Source organism: Hemitrygon akajei, chromosome 7 (genome assembly GCF_048418815.1).
Source record: "Hemitrygon akajei chromosome 7, sHemAka1.3, whole genome shotgun sequence".
Taxonomy (NCBI): Eukaryota; Metazoa; Chordata; class Chondrichthyes; order Myliobatiformes; family Dasyatidae; genus Hemitrygon; species Hemitrygon akajei.
This window is the reverse complement of record NC_133130.1, coordinates 93,672,704-93,695,527: the sequence shown is the minus strand read 5'-3', so window position 1 is coordinate 93,695,527 and position 22,824 is coordinate 93,672,704. Positions and strand designations below refer to the sequence as shown.

Sequence of the window (22,824 nt, the reverse complement as noted above, 5' to 3'; positions counted from 1 at the left end):
GCACTTTCACAAGTGCAGCAGTCCCTCAGTATTACATCTATTTGGCTGCCCTATGAAAGTCTAGAGCCGTGGACCGGTACCATTTAACCAAGGGGTCTATGGACCCCAGATTGGGAACCCCTGGTCTAGAGAAACTGAGGAAAGTTAATGTTGGGGAGTAGGCTCGTGGAAAATTTTACTGAAGTTTTCTGCATTTTTAGAGCAGATGTATATAGAAGAGTATGGTGATGAACACATTTTAGAGGATTGGGTGAATATTTGACTGAAGAAGCAGATGTGTGCAAGAGGTAGAGCAGTATAGAACACTAATTATGGATCAGCTTGGATTCTGGTACAGTGTCTTAACAGATTTTTTTTTTAAATAAGAGAAGCACATTTAAACAAGCATATATAAAATGTCAGTAAAAGAGTGAATGGCAGTGGACAGCAAGGCTAACAGAAAAGAGCAGACTTTATGTTCATCCCCTGTGTGTTTTCCAGTGAGACATGAAACTGTATACTTAAAAGCAATTTTTTCTGCATGGGGGTTGATGAAAATTATGTTTTATGAAAGAGTCGGTAGGAATTTTTAAATGTTTATCACGACAAGCAAACAAATTCAGATTGGTAGAAACCTACAACCAAAGAAAAATCATAGTTTTGTTTCTTTCATCCTCAGGTGAGTAATATCTGGTTGTGCACATAGTACTGCCTTAGTGAGCTGCTAAGTTTTCAATAGACACTAGTTTCATTTTTTTTTTACATAGTTAAAACTTTCCGTATGTGCACTGGTTCTCAGCTCAAATAAAGAAGTTCTTTAAGTCCCTGACGTGAATGCAGCCCAGTGGTTCTGGAAACAGCAGGTATGTAAACTCCATGCCTGCATTGAAACAGAGACACAGTGTTTGGTAAGCAGGCTGGCTTGACATACACTTTGGGTTAGTCATGGAACCATGGCTCTCTTGTGTCAACATCAAAAATTCAATCCACAAAAAGTGACACAGTGATCTTCTGTGGTATTAATAGCGTCAGTTTTAGTAATCTTGCTTGTGTAAACTTCAAACACTGTCTGACTTTTGAAAGCAGTCTCGTGAACATGTTAGTGATTAGGGAAATTGGGAAATGAAATTTCTCATCCTCATTCAGAAAAAAAAAACTAGGGAAGAGATTCTACAATCATTGTTGCCCTCTTCAAAACTTATAAAGCAATACAGCACAGATACAGGCCCTTCAAACCAACCAGTCCTTGCCAATCACATTGCCCACCCAGCTCATCCCAATTTCCTTTATTTGGCCCATATCTCCCTAAGCCCTGCACCTTCAAGTACCTGATCTAGTGCTTATTAGATTATACTATCATGCCTGCCTCAACCATTTCCTCTGGCACTGCATTCCGTGTACAGTGGATTCCGGTTAATTGGGTCATTGGTTAATCAGGGCAGCCACTTTTTACCAATGATTCATAAAGAACAAAATCTAATAGAGAAAATAGCTGTGATTCCATTAATTTATTTGGAACACAATGCTGCTTAATTGGGACAGGAGGTGTTACCAAACATTTTCTAACAAGCATCAGTCGTGTGAACTTGCTGTTAGACACTACTCCGTGCTTAGAGTAAGCAGTTTTTAAAAGCATCAGTATCATGTATTTGAGTTCAAAAATCAATGTTTTTTGTCACTGACAGTTGGCAAGAAATAAGCAGTAAGACAATTCAAAACTGTTTTGCTCTCTGTGATTTCAAGCATTCGGGTTTGGAGATGTCAGAAATGGCCGGGTGTGAACATGAAACTATTTCACTACTTAAAGTTAGGAGCTATGAAGAATTTGAAGGTATTGACAATTATTATGAATGTTACAATGAAAATGAAGATTTGGAGGATGCATCATTGAAAACATTGTATGAAGGCAATCCAGTATCTGCACTAGGTGTCTGCACTGATTTTGTTCATGTACAATCAATCAAAAGAACAGGGCAATGAACTCCAGATGAATTTCCCCAAAATAACTATTGGGAATTAATACAGTTTTATAGTACTGTGTTGGTAGTGTTCTAATTTGTTATCTACTCCATTTAAATACAAAATTTGTTGTCTTTTTTTATACCTTTTTAACTATTTCCATGAAACTTTGGGCAGCCGAAGTTGGAGCAGCCACTCTACTGGGTGAAAATATACTGTTCCAATGTGTCCCAATAACTGGAATTCACTGTACTTGCCAATCTTAAATATTTCTATAAAGTTGCCCCTCATTCTTCTATGTTACAAAGATTAAAGACCTAATCTGGGCAACCACTCCCTCGTTCAATCAGTCTAGTTTTCGGAACATCCTTGTAAATCTTTTCTGCACGCTTTCCAGTTTAACTGCATCTTTCCTATAACAGGGTGAACCAAACTGGAGTTAAACCCAGAAAAGTGTGAGGTGGTTCATTTTGGTGGGTCAAATATGATGGTAGGATATAGTATTGGCAGTGTGGAGGATCAGAGGGATCTTGGGGTCCGAGTCCTTAGGACACTCAAAGCTGCTGCACAGGTTGACTCTAGTTAAGAAGACATAAGGTATATCGGCCTTCATCAATCGTGGGATTGAATTTAAGAGCTCAGAGGTAATGTTGAAGCTATATAGGACCCTGGTCAGGCCCCACTTGGAGTACTGTGCTCAGTTCTAGTTGCCTCACTACAGGAAGGATATGGAAACCATAGAAAGGGTGCAGAGGAGATTTACGAGGATGCTGCCTGGATTGGGGAGCATGCCTTATGGGAATAAGTTGAGTGAACTCTGCTTTTTCTCCCTGGAACGACGGAGGATGAGAGGTGACCTGATAGAGGTGTATGAGATGATGAGAGGCATTGATCGTGTGGATCGTCAGAGGCTTTTTCCCCAGGGCTGAAATGGCTAACATGAGAGGACATAGTTTTAAGGTGCTGGGGAGTAGGTACAGAGGAGATGTCAGGGGTAAGTTTTTTATGCAGAGTGGTGAGTACTTGGAATGGGCTGCCAGCAGCAGTGGTGGAGGCAGATATGATAGGGTCTTTTAAGAGACTCCTGGATAGGTACATGGAGCTTAGAAAAATTGATGGCTGTGGGTAACCCTAGGTAATTTCTAAGGTAAGGACGTGTTTGGCACAGCTTTGTGGGCCAAAGGGCCTGTATTGAGCTGTAGCTTTTCTATGTTTCTAATCTGTATACAGTACTCCAAATGCAGCCTAACCATTGACTTACACAGTTGCAACACAGTGTCCCAACTCAAAGTTGAAAGTAAATTTATTATTTAAGTACAGCATATACTATGCTGAGATTCATTATCTTGCAAGCATACTCAATATATCCAATAACCATAATGAAAGACCGCACCAACAAGGCGGACAACCAGTTTATAAAAGACAAACTGTACAAATACCAAAGGAGAGAAGAAAAAAATAAGTAACAAATATTGAGAACATGAGGTGAAGCGTCTTTGAAAATGAGTCCATAGGTTGTGTGAACAGTTCAATGATGGGGCAAATGAAGTTACCCCTCTGGTTCAAGAGCCTGCTGTTTGAGGGATAATAACTGTTCCTGAACCTGTTGGTGTGGGTCCTGAGACCGCTGTACCACTTTCCTGATGGTGACAGCAAGAAGAGAGTATGACCTGGGTGGTGGGGGTTTCTACCATTCCGGTACTTAGTGCCCTGACTGATAAAGACCAGCATGATAAATGCCTATTTTCACCACCCTGTTAACCTGTGGTGCCACTTCAGATAAACTATACGAGTGTACTCTGTTCCATTGCATTCATAACGATCTGCAATTCTACACCTGCCAATAGGAGTGAGATCTGTGTGGAAAGGTGTTGGTGAGGCTGTGTATTGTCAGTAATTATGGAAGAGAGATTGTCAGAAGTCTTAAGGCGTCACTTCTCTTAGAGACCAAGTAGTAATTGCACTGATTGTTCAGGTCCAAGTGCAGAGGTATTAATGTCATAGAGTATGTGGTACGGAGATCAGATTCTGTAATTGTCACTTATTTTTTCCTCTTTCTGTATTATCATAAGGCCATAAGACATAGGAGCAGGATTAGGTCATCTGGCTCATCAAATCTGCTCCATCATGGCTGATCACCCTTAAACTTTCCATCACCTTAAATCTATGTTTTCTAGTAAAATACATTTCTACATTGAGGAAAAAGATTCTGGCTGTTTACCTTGTCTATGGCTCCATAATTTTATAAACATCAGGTCTTCCCTCAGCCTCTGACACTCCAAAGAAAACAATCCAAATTTGTCCAACCTTGTAGCTAATGTCCTCTGATCTAAACTTTATCCCCCGAAACCTCCTGAACCCTCTCCAAGCCGCCACATTCTTTCTGTGATAGGCGACCACGAATGCACACAATCAATGCAGTCTAACCAAAGTTTTCTACAACTGCAACAGGACTTCCTAACTCATACTCTGTGCCCCTTATGATGAAGACAAGTGTGCCATGTGCTGCCTTTTGCCACTCTTATCTACCTGCCATCCCCTCCACACATGCAGCATCTTACACTTGCCCGATTAAACTCTGCCATTTTTCTGCCCATAATTAACTCGTCAATGTGCTACTATATCCTTTGCCAACATTCTTCAGTGTCTGCAAATCCACCAATTTTCACCAACTCTGGAAGTGCCTTACTTCACAAGATCAAGTAGTCTCTCTACCCTACTCCAAAACATTTGTCTTTTTAAAAAGATCTCATGAAGCAGCATTTTCTCATGAGAAAAGAAATTGGTCTTTTAGACATGTACCTTTACATCTCCTGATATATCCTGTGCTCTTGCCATTGCCTCCCTATACTTTTTATAACATAGCAAACAGAGCTATGTGATTATGGTCTAATGAACGTTTAGTACAGGTTTAGCATTATTTTTCAGTTTGATCCCTTTGGAAGTAAATCCTCGTGCTTGCTTTGCTTGCAAAGTTTTGTATGTAGAATATTTTAATTTGTGATTCCTTTGTTCATCAACTTCATCTTGACACAGCTTCCAAATAGTAGTGAATCAGAATCAGCTTTATTATCACCAGCATGTGAAGTGAAATTTAAGAGCTGCATTTCAATGCAATACATAATCTACCAGAGAAAAGAAAATAAACAAGTAAACCAATTACATATATTGAAAATACTGTATTTTTTTTTAAGTGAGGTAGTGACCAAAGCTTCAAAGTCCATTTAGGAATCAGATGGCAGAGGGGAAGAAGCTGTTGCTCTTCCTGTACCTCCTACCTGATGGTAGCAGTGAGAAAAGGGCATGCCCTGGGTGCTGGAGGTCCTTAATGATGGACACCGCTCCCTGAAGATGTCCTGGGTACTTTGTAGGCTAGTACCCAAGATGGAGCTGACTAGATTTACAACCTTCTGCAGCTTCTTTCGATCCTGTGCAGTAGCCCCTCCGTACCAGACAGTGATGCAGCCTGTCAGAATGCTCTCCACGGTATATCTATAGAAGTTTTTGAGTGTATTTGTTGACTTGCCAAATCTCTTCAGACTCCTAATAAAGTATAGCCTCTGTCTTGCCTTCTTTATGACTACATCGATATGTTGGGACCAGGTTGGATCCTCAGAGATCTTGACACCCAGGAACTTGAAGCTGCTCACTTTCTCCACTTCTGATCCCTCTATGAGGATTGGTATGTGTTCCGTCGTCTTACCTTTCCTGAAATCCACAATCAGCTCTTTCGTCTTACTGACATTGAGTGCCAGGTTGTTGCTGCGGCACCATTCCACTAGTTGGCATATCTCACTCCTGTATGCCCTCTTGTCACCACCTGAGATTCTACCAACAGTGCTTGTATCGTCAGCAAATTTACAGATAGTATTTTGTTATTTGGTTTCCCTTAGAAGCTAATATTAGAGAATGTCATCGGGGACATGTCAGAATTATTTTTTTTGTAAATGGTAGGTGCGTGGGATGCATTACCAGGGTTGGTGGTAAGAGGCAGATACATTAGGGACATTTAAGAAATTGTTTGATAGGACACATGAATGGAAAAATGAAGGGTGATGGAAGAGTGAAGGGTTACATTGATCTTGTAGGCTAAAATGTCACACAACATAATGTACTGTGCTGTAGTGTCCTGTGTCATAGTTTTTCATGCCTATAACAACAGACTGATGAGTAGATTTTAAGGGACTGATAATAGAAATTAGAAAGGTAAAAAAAAAAGCAATTAGGAAGATAAAATATTGGAAGCAATTTACAGCAAGAATGGGTACATTTATAGCAATGTTCAATTTAATTCATTTTTTTTCTTACCATGTACCCCTCAGCTGTCTATGTACTCAATATATGCCTCTTTTGGTAACCTTAATTGTTCTTGTGTCCTTATGTCTATGGGGTGTTTAGTTCTTTATTCCTTTGCAAACATCTGATGCTGAATTTTGTGGTGAGGATGCAGGAAAGGTTTTCTTCTGATGACTCTTCCATGAAGGTCATATTTGTGCAGGTGTTGCTGTACAATAGAACAGTGCACCACCCCTCCAGAGTCTGCTAAATCTTCCTGAAGATCTTTTGCAGTCAAACAAGGGTTTTGATTTGCCTTTATAGTTTGCTTGGAAAGTTTTCTTGGTCTTCTAGACCTCAACTTGACCTCCACCGTTCCTGTTAACTGCCATTTCTTAATTACATTACGAACTGAGGAAACGGCTACCTGAAAACGTTTTGCTACCTTTTTATAGCCTTCTGCTTTGTGGGCATCATTTATTTTAATTTTCAGAGTGCTAGACAGCTGTTTAGAGGAGCCAATGGCTGCTGATTGTTGGGACAAGGTTTGAGGAGTCAGGGTATTTATAAAGCTTTGAAATCTGCATCACCTGGCCTTTCCTAATGATGACTGTGAACAAGCCATAGCCCTAACAAGCTGATTAAGGTCTGAAATCTTGGTAAAAGTTATCTAAGAGCTCAAATCTCTTGGGGTGCCCAAACTTTTGCATGGTGTTCCTTTCCTTTTTTTCTCACTTTAAAATTGTACTAAACAAAAATAATACACTAATCTTGCTTAAAATGTTGAAAAGAATGTTTCATCTTTAACTTTGACTTTTGGAGATCAGTTCATCTTCTACTCACTTAACTATTCACAGTAACAGAAATTTTGACCAGGGGTGCCCAGACTTTTGCATGCCACTGTATGCAGCCCTCGCCACAAGTCATGTGTGCTATGTGTTGTGAATCTTGACTCAATCTTGTCCTTGTATTGCTATTTCGCAGCCTTGATAGCTTTGCATAAATGATAACTGCTTTTCTTGAGCTCTAGTTGATCGCCAGTGATGTAAGCTTGATGTCGCACTGTAAGTGCTGCTTGCCCAGAACTATTGATCCAGGGTTTCTGGTTCAGGAAGACCCTGACCGACTTCTGGGGGACAACAACGCCGATGCACTTCCGGATGAAGCATGTGACTCCATCAGTGAACTTGGAGACACCCTCATCATGGAAGACATTCCAGTCGACATCATCAAAGCTGTCCTGCAGCTTGGAGGCCAATTGGTCGGACAAGTCCTGTGGGCTGATGCTTAAAATAGAACTTTTTGGCTGCAATGAGCAAAAGTATGTTTGGAGAAAAAAGGGTGCAGAATTTCATGAAAAAAGCATGTCTCCAACTGTTAAGCACAGGGGTGGATCAATCATACTTTGGGCTTGTGTTGCAGCCAGTGGTACAGGGAACATTTCACTGGTAGAGGGAAGAATGAATTCAATTAAATACCAGCAAATTCTGGAAGCAAACATCACACTGTCTGTTTTAAAAAAAAGCTGAAAATGAAAAGAGGATGGCTTCTACAACAGGATAATGATCCTAAACACACCTCAAATCCACAATGGACTACCTCGAGGCGCAAGCTGAAGGTTTTGCCATGGCCTTCACAGTCCCCTGACCTAAACATCATTGAAAATCTGTGGATGGACCTCAAAAGATCTCACAGAACTAGAAGTCTTTTGCAAGGAAGAATGGGCAAAAATTCCCCCAAACAAGAATTGAATGACTCTTAGCTGGCTACAGAAGGCGTTTACAAGCTGTGATACTTGCCAAAGGGTGTGTTACTAAGTACTGACTATCCAGGGTGCCCAAACTTTTGCTTCGGGCCCTTTTCCTTTTTTCTTATTTTGAAACTGTAGAAGATGGAAATAAAAAAAAGTAACCTTGCTTAAAATATTAAAGAAATGTGTCATCTTTAACTTTATGCCTTTTGGAAATCAGGTCATCTTTTACTCACTTAGCTATTCACAGTAACAGAAATTTTAACCAGGGGTGCCCAAACTTTTGCATGCCACTGTACCATCACAGACTTCAAAGCCAAACATTGTGGTTCCGCCAACATCGCGGCCTCTGTCCTAGATGAGCTCAGTCGCTTTTATGCTCGGTTTGATGTCGCTAACTTTGAGCCTCTGAGGAAAACCATCGCTATAACCTGCAACCTGGTCATCTCTGAGGCTGTGGTACGCAGATATTTCCAACGAGTAGACAGTCGCAAGGCTGCAGGATCAGACGGTGTCCAAGGTTGAGTACTCAGGATGTATGCAGCACAACTGGCAAGTGTGTTTACTGACATTTTTAATCTCTCCCTCTCTCAGTCTAGAGTGCCTTCCTGCTTCAAATTATCCACCATTGTCCCTGTACCAAAAAGATCACGGTAACGTGCCTGAACGACTGGCGTCCTGTCACACTCACCTCAATAATAAGCAAATGCTTTGAGGGGCTGGTCAAGGATTACATCTGCAGCTTGCTACCACCCAAACTGGCCCCCTACAATTCGCCTACCGACCCAACCGATCGACAGATGATGCAGTAGCCACTGCTCGATGTACTGTCCTCACACATCTGGAGAAGAAAGATGCTTGTGCGAGAATGCTGTTCTTGACTACAGTTCAGCATTCAACAGCGTAGTTTCATCCGGGCGACAAGAAGCTCAGAGACCTCAGCCTTGACCCTGCCTTGTGCAGCTGAATCTTGGACTTACTGTCAGATTGCCAGCAGGTTGTAAGAGTGGGTTCCCTCTCCTCCAACTCTCAATACAGGAACCCCTCAGGGCTGCGTACTGAGTCCCCTCCTTTACTCCCTGTACACACGTGACTGTATCGCCACCCACAGCTCCAATCTGCTAATTAAATTTGCCAAGGACGCCACTTTGATTGGTCTTATCTCAAACAATAACGAGGTGGCCTATAGGAAAGAAGTCATCTCTCTCACACAGTTGTGTCAAGAAAGCAACTTCGCTGTGAATGTTGCAAAAACAAAGGAGCTGGTTGTGGACTACAGGAGGAATGGAGATGGGCTAACCCCTATTGGCACCAATGGATCTGCGGTTGAGAGGGTGAACAGCTTCAAGTTCCTCAGCATTCACATCACCAAGGACCTCACGTGGTCTGTACACACCAACTGTGTGGTGAAAAAGGCACAGCAGCGCTTCTTTTACCTCAGACAGTTGAAGAAGTTTGGTATGGGTCCCCCAAATCCTAAGAATTTTCTACAGGGGCACAACTGAGAGCATCCTGACTGGCTGCATCACTGCCTGGCAGGACTTTGCAGAGAGTGGTGTGGACAGCCCAGCGCGTCTGTAGTTATGAACTTCTCATGATTCCAGATGTTTACAAGGACAGGTGTGTAAAAAGGTTCCATAGGATCATTGGGGACCCAAGTCACCCCAACCACAATCTATTCCAGCTGCTACCATCCAGGAAGCGGTACTGCAGCATAAAAGCCAGGACCAACAGGATCCGGGACAGCTTGTTCCACCAGGCCATCAAACTGATGAACTCACATTGATTTGAGTATACTCTATATTAGATTGACTGTTGTATTTATTATAAATCACTGATTGCACATTTAAGTGGAGAAGTAACGTAAAGATTTTTACTCCTTGTGTATGTGAAGGATGTAAGAAGTAAAGTCAATTCAATTCAATATTTTGTCTGCATATTTCTTCCACTTTTAGGTAGTCTGTGAACCAGAGTTGCAAGAAAAAGTTTGTGAACCCTTTGCAATTGCCTGGTTTTCTGTATTAATTACTCGTAAAATGTGTCTGATCTTCATCTAAGTCACAATTATGGACAAACGCAATCTGCCTAAACTAGTAACACACAAACAATTGTACTACTTCTCATCAATACTGAGAACACCATTTAAATAATCAGTCTAGGTTCAAACAAGTACGTGAACCTCAGGAATAATGCTTTTACAAAAGCTATTTGGAGTCATGTGTTCCAATCAATGAGATAATATTGGAGATGTGAATTGTAGAGGTTTTTAAAAAAAAAAGGCACACAAAGTCGGATTACTGACAGAGCCTGCTCTTAAGAAAGATTTGTTTATGTGCATCATGTGTCGATCAAAACAACTTTCAGAGCACCTTGTGAGAAGAATTGTAGAGATGCATGAAGCTGGAAAAGGATACAAAAGCATTTTGCAAGACCTGAGTCCACAGTAAGAGAAATTGTTAACAAATGGAGGAAATTCAGTAACGTTGCTACTTTTTCTTGGAGTGGACATCCTTCAAAGTTTGCACCAAGAGCACAATGTGCAGTACTAAAGGAGGTGAAAAAGAACCCTAGGGGAACAGCGGAACACCTGCAGAAATCTCTAGAACTTTTGAAAAACTAATAAAAAAATGTTTATATAAAAAAAAAGAAATCTCTAGAACTTGCTAAGGTCTCTGTCCACTATAAGAAAAACACTGAGCAAGAATTGTGTTCATGGAAGGACATCACAGAGGAAACAACTGCTCTCCAAAAAAACACACTGCTGCATATCTCAAGTTTGCAAAAGACCACCTGGATGTTCTACAACACTTCCGGGACATTGTTCTGTGGACAGTTGAGATAAAAGTTGAACTTTTTGGCGGAAATGCACACTGCTATATTTGGAGGAAAAAGGGCACTGCACCAACACCAAAACCTCATCCCAACTGTGAAGCTTGGTGGAAGGAGATCATAAATTGGGGTTGCTTTGCTGCCTCAGGGCCTGGACAGCTTGCAATCATTGAGGAAACAATGAATTCAAAATTGTATCAAGACATTTTACAGGAGAACGTCAGGGTAGCAGTACGTCACCTGAAGCTTAATAGAAGTTGGATAATGTAACAAGACAATGATCTGAAACACAAGAGTAAATCAATAAAAGAATGGTTTAAAAAGAAGAAAACTTGTGTTTTGGAATGGCCGAGTGAGAGTCCAGACCTTAACCCAATTGAGATGCTGTGGCATGACCTGAAGAGGGTTGTCCATGCAAGGTATCCCAGAAATATTGATGAACTGAAACAGTTTTGTATGGAGGAATGGTCTAAGATTCGTCATCACTGTTGATCGGTTACAGGAAGTGTTTGGTAGAGTCTGTTGCTGCTGAAGTAGGTTCTACCTGTTAGTAAATTCATGGGTTCACATGCTTTTTCCAGCCTGGACTGTGAGCGATTAAACAATGTGCTCAATAAAGACATGAAAAGTACAAATGTTTGTGTGTTACTAGTTTAGGCAGATTGTGTTTGTTATTGTGACTGAGATGAAGGTCAGACACATTTTATGAGTAATTAATGCAGAAAAGCAAGTAATTGCAAAGGGTTCACAAACTTCTTGTAACTGTACAACTGATTTTATTTTATCTTCCTTATAGCAGTATGACTTTTTTTTTCTTACAATCAGGAACAATGCCGTTATTTTTCCTGATGAATACACCACAGCACACTTTTTTTTCTAATTCCCTAAGTATTTTACAGCCTGCAGAGTTTACAGCCCTGAGTTTTGTAGTAAACCTCTAATTTTTATGATGTCTGAGTCCTTCAAAAGCATGATGTTCTCCAGGTCCTCTGTTTTATTACCAACACTATATTGCTGAACAAAACAGTTTAATTCATTTTAATGGTAGAGTGAAAGAAAATCTTGTTCATCTTTTTAGACTATTGCTGTCATCAGTGCCTTTCCTCACCTTATACTTTCTTATAGTCTCTTCTAGTTCTGTTTTTCAACACTCTGTTTGTTTCTTATGGATGGCTTTGTCTTTATTCAGTGTTTATTTATTATGTTAAATAATCTAATTAACTTAAATAATCTAATTGTAGCTTAATCACATTTAAGTCCTACATATACTTTCCATGCTCTAGTTTAACCTCATCACCTTATTTAGGTAGAAAATTGCTTTATATCCACTGGTCACCTCTATGTATGTTAACTGTAGGTATGTTACATACCTCTAGGTATGTTAACTGCAAACATACCTTATTCTTCCATTTAACTAAATTTTCCATTCACCACAATGCTGATTTTCTATTCCAGATGTGCTTTTTGAAGTTGGGGTCTGTTCTATTTACATTGTACAATCAAAGTCCTCTCTATACTGACCAAATTGGCTTCTATAACCCTTGCATTCCCTCCCCTTTGGTTCTTCCTTGTAAACACTAGCCAGCATAGACCAGTTCGGTACAGATCAAATATTGATGTAGGCTTCTCATAAATTAATTTGTCACCTATTTGAGCCTGAAGAAAAAACTTGGGAAGAGTTTTGATTTATGAATTGATTATAAAGAGGTCTTAATATTTTTTCTATGGTCTTGTTTTATTTTGGTCTTCTCCTTTAACCATAGTACTAAATGAAGAATTCCTGATTTATCTATACCAGAACTACTTTGCATCTAATCCTAATTGCAACTTGTTTCCTTTCATTCAGACAGTAAATTTATGTAGGTGTTGCTGGTGCAATCAGTGCCATACAATCTTATGTAGGAACTAGCATTGCCGAATAGTGTGGGATATTACGTACCTTTCCCTTTGAAGAAGAGTCTGCCCGGCCACAATGTGAACATTATCCCTGCTGACAGTGTTTGTACCGGAAGGTAATCTGTATGATGAACTATGGCCCAATGTATATATTGCACATGATGGTGGGGATTTCTGAGACAGAGCTCAAATCTTTCAAGCTGATGGGTAGAACTAGAGCAGAAGGGTTTTTTGGTGAAGGGTCTGGAGAAAAGAGTGTTTCCTCCCACAAATTGTTCTCTCAACCTCTAGCACTGCAAGTGCAGAGAAGGCAGACAACTGTGCAGCATCCCTTACAGCATGTGATTGCAGTGAATGGTCAGGAAATTTTAGGCTCCCTCAGTGCAGTAGACAAACGTGGATATATCTGAAAATTATATGAATCACCCAGAATTACTACCACTGTTCTTTTCCCTTAGTCTGTTCCATATTGTGCACTTGTTCTTGAATGGTGTTTGCATGCATTGTTTTTGTTTTTATATCTCTATGATAGATGAAAACTGACCTGTTCACAGAACTGCAAATCATTATGCAACATCACCTCAACTGAGTAAACCCTGCAACAGCCACTTGATTACCCATACTTTCTTGTTTCTTCAGGTTATACCTTTCCCCAGCCAGCTGGTATACAACAGAGTTGGAAAATGCGGAAGTCGGACAGTGGTGCAGCTGTTGAGGGTTCTAGCAGAGAGAAACCATTTCAGCCTCATAAATTCAGACGTACACAACAAAACCAGGCTAAATAAAAATGAACAGGTAAGCTACATGTTTCGCAAGTTCCCATGTTCTGAAGAAAAATTCCCTTGACCGTGATAATCCACAATAATTATCAGCTTACAGCTCCTACAACCTCAATTAAGTAGGTGAGTAACAAGATGTTGAGAACTGAAAACTGGTAACCAGTAAGAGCTCTATCTTTCAGATAATGTCGGAATTTGTTGTAAAATTTTCCAGCATAGCTTGTTAGCTCTCTCTCCTAAACAATATGATGCATATTGTTTGTTTAAAACTGGCAATCCTTTTGTTTGATTTAAAACCTGATAAATCAGCTGATGTCTGGATCTGCTGACTCCTGCTTACAGAGAATATCTGAAAATATTTGCAGCTTGCTGACTCTGAGATCCTTGAGACTGCAGGCTCCAACTACGGCAGTTTATCTATATTCTGAAGCTTTAATGATGATCAGATCTGGTGCGTTTCCAGGAATGCATTGTGAGCAGTTTCCAAAGGCTCGAGAACGTTGTACAAAATTTTATGTTTATAAAAAGAAGCTATGATTTCAACCTTTCCCACAAAAATTACTGATTGCTGCATTTCCTCAAATCCAGATGCAATATGTTGAAATCTTTACAGCCAAGGGAGTGGGAAATGGAGAACCTTGTATCTGGTCACCAAACCAAAATGTGCAAGAATATTGGCTATTGGTTACTCACCACAGTGCATTTGATTCGTTGAGGTAGAAAATGATTGTAAATTGTAAGATTTGAGCCAAAGATAAAGCTTGTGATTAAATAATTGTTCATGATTAAGCACAGCTAAAACCTGGAGGGAAATGTATGAACTATTAAATAAAACAACATTTAAGAGCATCTCCAGATTCCCAGCATTTTCTATCTCTCTTGTATCCACATTTAAGAACATGCCTGAACATACTGGGAAATACCAGCAGTTTCACACAAAATGCCACTACTTTTTTTCTGTCAGAGGCACCAAATTCAAGATTTCCTGAAAGTGGAAGTCCTTATCCTTATTCTACCTGGCACTTCACTTCACCAGATTCTACCATTGCCAGTATCCAGTGTTGCATTCTTTGTGTCATATAGCAGCACAGTGCAGTTCCTTGGGCATTACATAAGGGAACGTATTTGCTTAGTTTAAACCAGATTAGAGTGAGCAAGTTCATTGATCTGAACAAAAGGATTCAGCTGAAAGGGACTGAGGTAATTTTTGGAATTACTCGTGTTTGCTTTAATGGTTTAAGTTTGTTTAAAATGATTTTGTTTTATAAAAGTGTAGTGCTTAAAATTTTTTACAGCTATTCATTAGTTCTGAATAGCTTCAAAATGTAGTCAAATGCTTCTGAGCATTGGGGAAATATTTAAACTCTTTAACAAACCTTTTTGGTTTGCTTGCCTGGGTCAGTTAGCTGTCAGTTTTTTTTTCCAGAGTTTTGACTGGATCCATCTCCCACTTTCCCTTGACCCTGCATGGGTCCTCTGTTTAGATTTAGGACAATTTTAGACAAGAAGTTGGCACCAACAGATCTGGTTCTACTATTAGCCTAACACTGAATGCAAGTTCTAGCTTACTATTCTTTGGGTGCATCCTTAATATTGGAGAAAAGTACAAAAGGTCTTGTGTTTTCCATGTGCTTGGGAGTAACAATAATTAATTGGTGGATTGTCAGCTTCCAAGCAAAGAGCTTTTAAACAGGCTACCTAACTGCTTGTTTTCTGCCTTTGAGAAAAGAATCAGATATAAGATGAGCTTTGGAACCAGAATTCACACAGGTGGCCTTGGAGTAATTTTTGTAAATATAGCTGAGATCTGTTGATTTCTGAAGTATGATTGATAGAAAAAAATTAGAAATCACCAAATGTGAATTTTAAAAGTTGTTTTTGGAAACCAGTGACTTAACTTGTGTTTATCCATTGCTGACCCTTCCATGTAGAGGAGAGTTTGGTTCTGTATTGAAGACCAAACTACTTGTAGTGTCAGAGTGAGTCAGATCTGGAACAGGGTGTAATTGGCCAGGTAACCTGTAGCAGCAAAACACCCAAAGGCACTTGACAGGGTTGCTACACCACATGAAGTTCTGGAGATAACTGAAAGTTTACTCAAAAACTTGGGTTTAAGGAGTGGTTTAATGGAGGAAAGCAGTGGAATTTGGGGAAATTGTAGAACTTGAGGCATTGGTCTCAAAGCATAGCAACAAGTGGTAGAACAATTAATTGTAGAGGAGAGGTAGCCCAAAATTAGCATAGTTAGCTAAATTATGAGCTGGAAAAGAGTGCAAAGATTAAGGAGGCAAGATGATAGATTTGTAAATGCATGTGTTTTTGTTCATAAAATCAAGGTATTGCTTATCCGGAAGCCAGTGTAGATCTGCTTGCATGAGGTGATGAGTGGGTAGCATGTATGTTAGAACATGCAAGGCAGAGTTTTGACCCATCAAAATCCAAACTAGGCTTTGTTAAACAGGAAATGTTGCTCATTAGGTCTGTCAACAGTGCCTTTTGTGCCTTCTGTCACTTTGATTTTTGAGTAGATTATTTTGATAGCAGTTTCTATATTTGAATCTTCTTGATTTTCGGGGACATTACCTACCCTGGGCAGCTTCCAAAATTGTTAAGACAGAGGGGGGAAGAGTTAGCAGTAACCACTGAAGTGGACGCTAGAAAAGCTAAGCTGTGCGGTGAGCATGTTATCAAGGAGTGCAAATGAGCAAAGGGCTGGGTCTCATTCGGAGTAGTTTGGAGTAGTCTTTAGGAATTCAGGAAATAAAACAAAGTTGTAAGTTCAGGGCTAGGAAATTATTAGATATCTACCGGTAGGTCAGTAGGCCAGGAAAAGCAAGGGAAGTACCACCAAAGGATAAGCTCCTCCTACTTGTAGCTGTATTCCCAATTGTTTCTGACAATCTGACAGTGATTGCTACCCTTGGACAAGTTACCATAGCACTTGGCGAGGAGCTGGATGTTGTCTGTTTGTCAGATTCATAATTTTCTTTTTAATTTTGCAGATGGAATTAATAAATAACATCAGCATTGGAGAACAACCTTATTTGTATACACGACATGTCCATTTCCTCAACTTTACAAGGTAAAAAAAAAAGCCAACTGATGTTTTAAAAATGTTTGGCAGTTATGTAGTCTTCCCTTAATAATACTGCATCTTTTCTCAACTAAATTCCACAAATGATTTGGAACAGTTGGTATCATGAAAGTGTCAGCTTTGGCAAGCTAGTAGTTTCCTCTGAGTTTGAAACTCATGCATTCAAGATTTGTTTCAGGAATTGGCAACATAATCTAGAGACACCCTTAAGTGCATTCGTGCTATTCGCTACGGCCATTTTATGTTACAGGCTATCACACTCGAGCTGTTCTGTGTGAACTTTCTCTCAAATACACTATTGCATTTACTACTTTCCACCACCTTTTCCTCTTGTATAAAATTAGCTTCAGTCTGTTTGATCTTGGAAGTGCTAATTGTTTTTGATGCTGTAAAACTTGTATTTTTTTCTGTATTTTTTTAAATACATTTCAGGGATTGTGAGCAATCTCCACAGTATTCCAGGCTCTGTACAGAAAATTGTATGCTCAGCTTGCCTTGGTTTTGCACAGTTTTCTGGACAAGTGGGTTATAAAGCTGTGGAATATCTGGTTTCTAATGCAACAAAGTGCTTAGAGGAGGAGAATTGAGGGATACAGGGTGTACAAAGCAGTCTCAAAGAGACAGACAGCAAATGTTCATTTGTGCCATTGGATTGGAGCTGGCATCTTCATTGGTTGAGAAAAGGAAGAAGAGTGGGAAGATGGACAACAAAGTGGAAATGGGATGGAATGGGAGGGAGAAAGGTGTTAGGATGTTACTTTTTAAGACGTTCATTTTCCATGTTTCATTATATCTTTGTTTCTCTTCTTACTATAAGGTGTATAAAGCCTATGGAATAGTTGTAGAGTTTTTATTGATAATGCCAGTAATGAAAATGTTAGTTTTATGGGGATATTTTTCTTGTTTTTTTTATATATAGAAAGACCCTTTCATTATACTGTGATAGTAAACCACATCAGGAGAAAATCTATTACAGCCCATTAATTAGAAACAAAGGTCCAACTTCTAAAGATTATTAAGCATGATGAATCCTTGGAGTAAAATTTAATTTGATAATGACCTATTGCATCTCTCCCTCCAACCCAAGTGAAAGGCTGAACCAAAGGCACCATTTCTTTCCGGGGGTCTCAATTTCACCACTGAAAGTGTGCTGTGCTGAAAATCTCAGCAGAACCTGAGTGATTGAAAGAGGCCACCTGCTGAGGCAAATGCCAGAAGAATCCAGCTGCCGGTTCAGCAAATGGCAATAAATTCTGTTGATCAGCACTTTTTGGCCTGAGGTGAAATTAATTAGCAGCACTTCTGTTGGCTTAGTCAGCTGGTTGAATAGCCTGACTTGTTTTATAATTGTATAAATTACAATGAGTTTAGAAGGACAATATAACTCTCTGTTCATCTTTAAATAATCTCTTTAAGAAGGCAGAAAACTTCTCACCGGAGTGCTAATGTGGCCTCTGAGCACACAGGATTTTGGGTTGCTGTTGTGGAGTGGAGCTCACATCTATGACCCACTGACTCAGAGATGAGCATGCTACCACTGAGCCAAAAGAATGAAGCCGTTTCAGTTCCATAATTCTCTGTAACGTTTATGGAATTGTGGCTGGAAATATTACTGCAACTTCAAACTCTGTCCTTAATAATTGTTCATTTTAAAAATTATGTGTTAAATATTTAGAGCTGAGCAAGTATTTATTATCACTTTGTTCTTAAGTGGTATTTCAAAATATAATGTATGTCATGCCTTAAAAGCCCATGGAGAGAGACTGTTTTCTGCAGCTGTGTCACCTTGGAATTCTTTCAACAAGGAGGACTTCTCATCAGACCACCATTTGTTGTACAGAGATATAAATCTCAAACACAAGTTAAAATTTCTTGCCAAAAATATGAAAGATTTGGATTACATTGCCAGAGATCGCAGGAAAAAGTTTAATTATCGTCTTCAAAAGGAAGTTGGATAATTATTTTGGCAATGAAAAATGTGCCATGCCATGGCAACAGGATGGCACAATGAGCAAACAACATTCTTCTGTACTCTAATTCCAAAAAATATGGACATTTGCACCCTATTAGTATTTTTCTTGCTGAGCTGATAATTGGTATACATTTGCAGCATGTGAGAAACTCCACTGCAATTGAAAATAAATTCATTATCAATTACGTACAGTATATGTCACCATATACCTTGAGATTCATTTCCTTGCAGGTTTTCACAGTGGAATAGAAAAATACAATGGAATCAGTGGAAAAACTGCACATAAAGGCTGACGGACAATCAATGTGCAAAAGGCAAACTGCAAATACAAAAAAAATCAATAAATAAGTAATGCTGAGAACATAAGTTATAGAGTCCTTGAAAGTGAGTCCCTTTTATCCCCATGGTCCACTCTGACCATCAGATTTCTTTTTTAGCCCTTTTCCTCTGGAACCTATCATCTCCCAGCTTCTTACTTTATTTCCCTCCTCCCCACCCACTTTCCCCTTCACCTGATTTCACTTATCATCTACCAGCTTATAGTCCTTCCCCTCCCCCATCCTCCTCCTTCCCCTTTCATTTCTAGTCCTTATGTGGGGTATTGGCCCAAAATGTTGACTGATTATTTCTCTGTTTATGCTACCTGAGTTCCTCCAGCATTTTGTGCGTGTTGCTTTAGATTTCCAGCATCTGTAGAACTTGTGTTTACAGTGGATATTTTGTCATGCAATTGAATGCACATTTTGAATTTTGCTGCCACTTAAGACTTGTACCATAAGGCATTGTAAATTTTAAGTTGGTGCTATTGATTATGATGCACTTATTTCTGATTTTAGGTTTGGTTTAGAGCAGCCTGTACATATCAACATAATCAGGGATCCAATTAATCGGTTCGTGTCGAACTATTTCTTCCGACGTTTTGGAGATTGGCGATCTGAACAAAATCATCAAATCCGAACACCGGGGATGAAAGATGAAGAGCGATACATGGTAAATTTCATCCTGAAACAGAATTTTCTTACCTGCTTTGGTTCTGTAGCATCTAACCATGTGGATAGATTCATAGTTTGAGTGGAATTATTTGCAATAGCAAAAATTATAACTTGATTTTTGAAGGCAGTGAAAGATGAAAGCATGCAGCTTATGGAGCTACAGCTCTTTTCACAGCCCTGGGAGCTCCCAAAGGGCTTTGGTACTTCCAACAAAGTACTTTCAGTGTGCTGTCACTGAAGGACATGTGGCAGCCAAATGGCACTTAGTTTTGTCCATAAGCTGTGGTGATAAATAATCTGTTTTGGGAAATGGACTGTTGGATAAGTTATTAGGCTAGTCAGTTGGAGAAATCAGCTGATCATGTGTCATGGGATCTTTTACATAGGAGAAGTAGATGGGGCTTCTGTCTTATCTGAAAATTTGCACTGGTAGTCTGGCTTTCCTTTTGTCTATTGGAGTGTGAGTCTTGATGTATGGATTCACAATTTTCCTGTGGAATTTAAACTTGAATCGTGCCTCATTCCTTGCTACGTTTAAATTCTCCATATAGATGTAGACTTTAGCAGCAGTCCACCTAATTACCAGGTTTATCTGAATGGAAAGGTATTCAAATAACCAGGCTTTCCACTTTGGTTCTTCAGACCTTAAAAAATCTAGGGGGTTTTTTTTTTTTGCACCAATTCTGGGAGAACAGTCTGTGTCCTAACATAATACCATAGGAACAGAATTAGTCCATTCAACCCATCAAATCTGCTCCGCCATTGCATCATGGCTGATCCCAGATTCCACTCAACCCCACACACCTGCCTTCTCGCCATTTCATTTGATACCCTGACCGATCAGGAAACGATCAACTTCTGCCTTAAGTACAGTTGACCCTCCTTATCCGTGGGGGATTGGTTCCGGGACCCCCCCGTGGATACCAAAAAACGCAGATTCTCAAATCCCTTATATAAAATGGCGTAATATTTGCGTATAAACTACGCACATCCTGCCGTATACTTTAAATTATCTCTAGATTACTTATAATGCCTAATACAATGTCAATAGTTGTTGTACTGTATTGTTTAGGGAATAATGACAAAAAAAGGTCTATACCTGTTCAGTACAGACGATGCTGCCTCAGCATCAGCTGATCCCGATTCTCCTGTGATCTTTAAGTTCTTGAGGCTGTAGCGCTTTACATAGCTAGCCAACCATCCCTTACTAGCCTCTTAAACTCCTTCCTCTCGCTCACAACACAAGTAGCAAACAAAGGAGACATGAGGTAAACAATGCTCAACTTCCAGGTTTTCCCATCCGTGGTTGGTTGAATCCACGCATGCAGAACCCGCAGATAAGGAGGGCCGACTGTATACCCACAGACGTAACTTCCATCGCAGTCTATGGCAGAGCATTCCACAGATTCTCTACTCTCTGGCTAAAAAATTTCCTCGTTACCTCTGTTCTAAAAGTTCACCCCTAAATTTAAGACTGTGTCCTCTAGTTCTGGATATCCCCACCAGAGGAAACATCCTCTCCACATCCATCTTATCAACATTCAGTCAGTTTCAATGAGATCTCCATGCATTCTTCTAAGTTCCAGTGAGTACAGGCCCAAAGCTGCCAAACTCACGGAGTTGACAGTGCGTTAATAAGTGTGGAATCAGTTCAGAGTTGATGTGAATGAAGCTATCCACACTGGTTCAGAAGCCTAATGGTTGAAGTGTAATAAAAAGTGTAATAATAGCTGGCAGTGTGATACCCAAGGCTCCTGTACTCACTGCCCTATGGTAGTAGTAGAAACAGAGGATAGTCTGGATGATGATTGATTGATTCTTTCTTGTGGCGTACTCCTAGTAAATGTGTTCAATGGTGGGATGTACATTCACATTCCAGCATCAGTTTCATGGTTCCAAGTACATGCTCAAATTTTTCCCCATTTCTCCTCACAGTGTTAGTCTTTAATTTGTAGTACTATCGTCTGAAATTCCTTTTACTTTCTTGTTCTTGACAAAATTCCTAAATAGATATCTGTTCAAATTAAAACAGGGTCATTTAAGGTTATTGAGTCTCTCTAAAAGGCTGTGTACTCAGAAGGTCAAGTGATATTTTCAAAATTCCGTCTAAATTTGTTTAAGGGTATCAGCAAAAATGGATAAGTATCTGATAAAGTTTCAATGCAGAGAACTATGAGCTAATTTAATGGCAGAACTATCTCAAGACGTTGAATGGCCTGTAGCTGTTTATTTTCATCTCCGAATACAAAGCCCTTTAACTATTATAATTCTGGCCTTCCAGTGATTCACAGAGGTTCAGCAGTGCCTCTTCCTTTGTAATCATTGCAGATACAGGGTGTCAGTGTAGATTTCCTCTGGGCGCTCTGGTTTTCTCCCACCTTCCGAATGTGTATGGATCAGCTGGTCACGTGGGTGTAAATGGGCTGGAAGAGCCTGTTTCCGTGCTGTATCTCTGAGTGAAATAAAATGCTTCTCTTGTTAGAAGGATCAAATTCCTCCACAGAGATTTGAACTCGTTGTATAAGCTGACGCTTTGCTAATTCGTTAGCAAATTCGTTTGCTAATTCGTTAACAGGAGAAGAGAACTTCAGAGGGAAGATGGGAAACGAATTAAAGGAGGTAAAGGAGAATTGAAGAGCAGAAAATTGTGAAAATGTTAAGTAAATGCACTGTATCAGAATGTTGACAGCATTTTCAGCAAGGTACATTAATTCAAGATACAAACATAAGTGAATTGGTGTGGTTTCATTCTTATTGAATCTTGTTTGCAGGGTGACAAAAGATGGGAGCTAAATATTCTCAGGTTTTTACCATTTCAGGTTTAACATTTCAGGCCATAAGGAAAAGGAGGGTACTAGTACAGAATGTAGAGGTCAGTGCAGATATGAGAAATTATATTGGCTAAACGGATAATGATGTGCAATTAGAATCGTTTTGGGTCAAACTTAAAAACAGCAAATAGAGAACAGTGAAATTATTTATAGGTATCCAAGTAGTAGCTGTAATTGAGGGTGTAAAATAAATCAAAACTTAGAGATCCATATAATGTTTAATACTGTAATCATGGGAGACCTTTAACCTGCAAATATATTGAACAAAACTAATTTGTCCTAATGAAGAGGAAGATGATTTCTTGGAATATACACTGCATGCTTTTCTAGATCATTATATTGAGGAATCATTTGTAGAAAAGAATATTTTGGATTTTTGTTTTATGTGGTGAGGTTTATCTACCTAGAACATTGTAATGGTTGATTATATCATTCAATATAGGAAATGGAAAGATTTCTGGAAATTAG

General features: G+C 39.5%; 1 protein-coding gene across 3 annotated transcripts in view; it reads left to right on the top strand.

Annotated features, from left to right (window-relative positions):
* The window catches only part of usta (uronyl 2-sulfotransferase a), a 94,991-nt gene that overhangs the window by 41,047 nt on the left and 31,120 nt on the right, over positions 1 to 22,824 (top strand). For all 3 annotated transcript variants that reach the window (XR_012099653.1, XM_073051459.1, XM_073051460.1), the window contains exons 3-5: positions 13,328 to 13,483; positions 16,470 to 16,549; positions 19,370 to 19,523. Coding sequence is in view for 2 of the 3 variants with exons in the window: in XM_073051459.1 (XP_072907560.1) it covers positions 13,328 to 13,483; positions 16,470 to 16,549; positions 19,370 to 19,523 (390 nt within the window). In the remaining variant the exon portion in view is untranslated. The remainder of the gene's footprint in view (positions 1 to 13,327; positions 13,484 to 16,469; positions 16,550 to 19,369; positions 19,524 to 22,824) is intronic.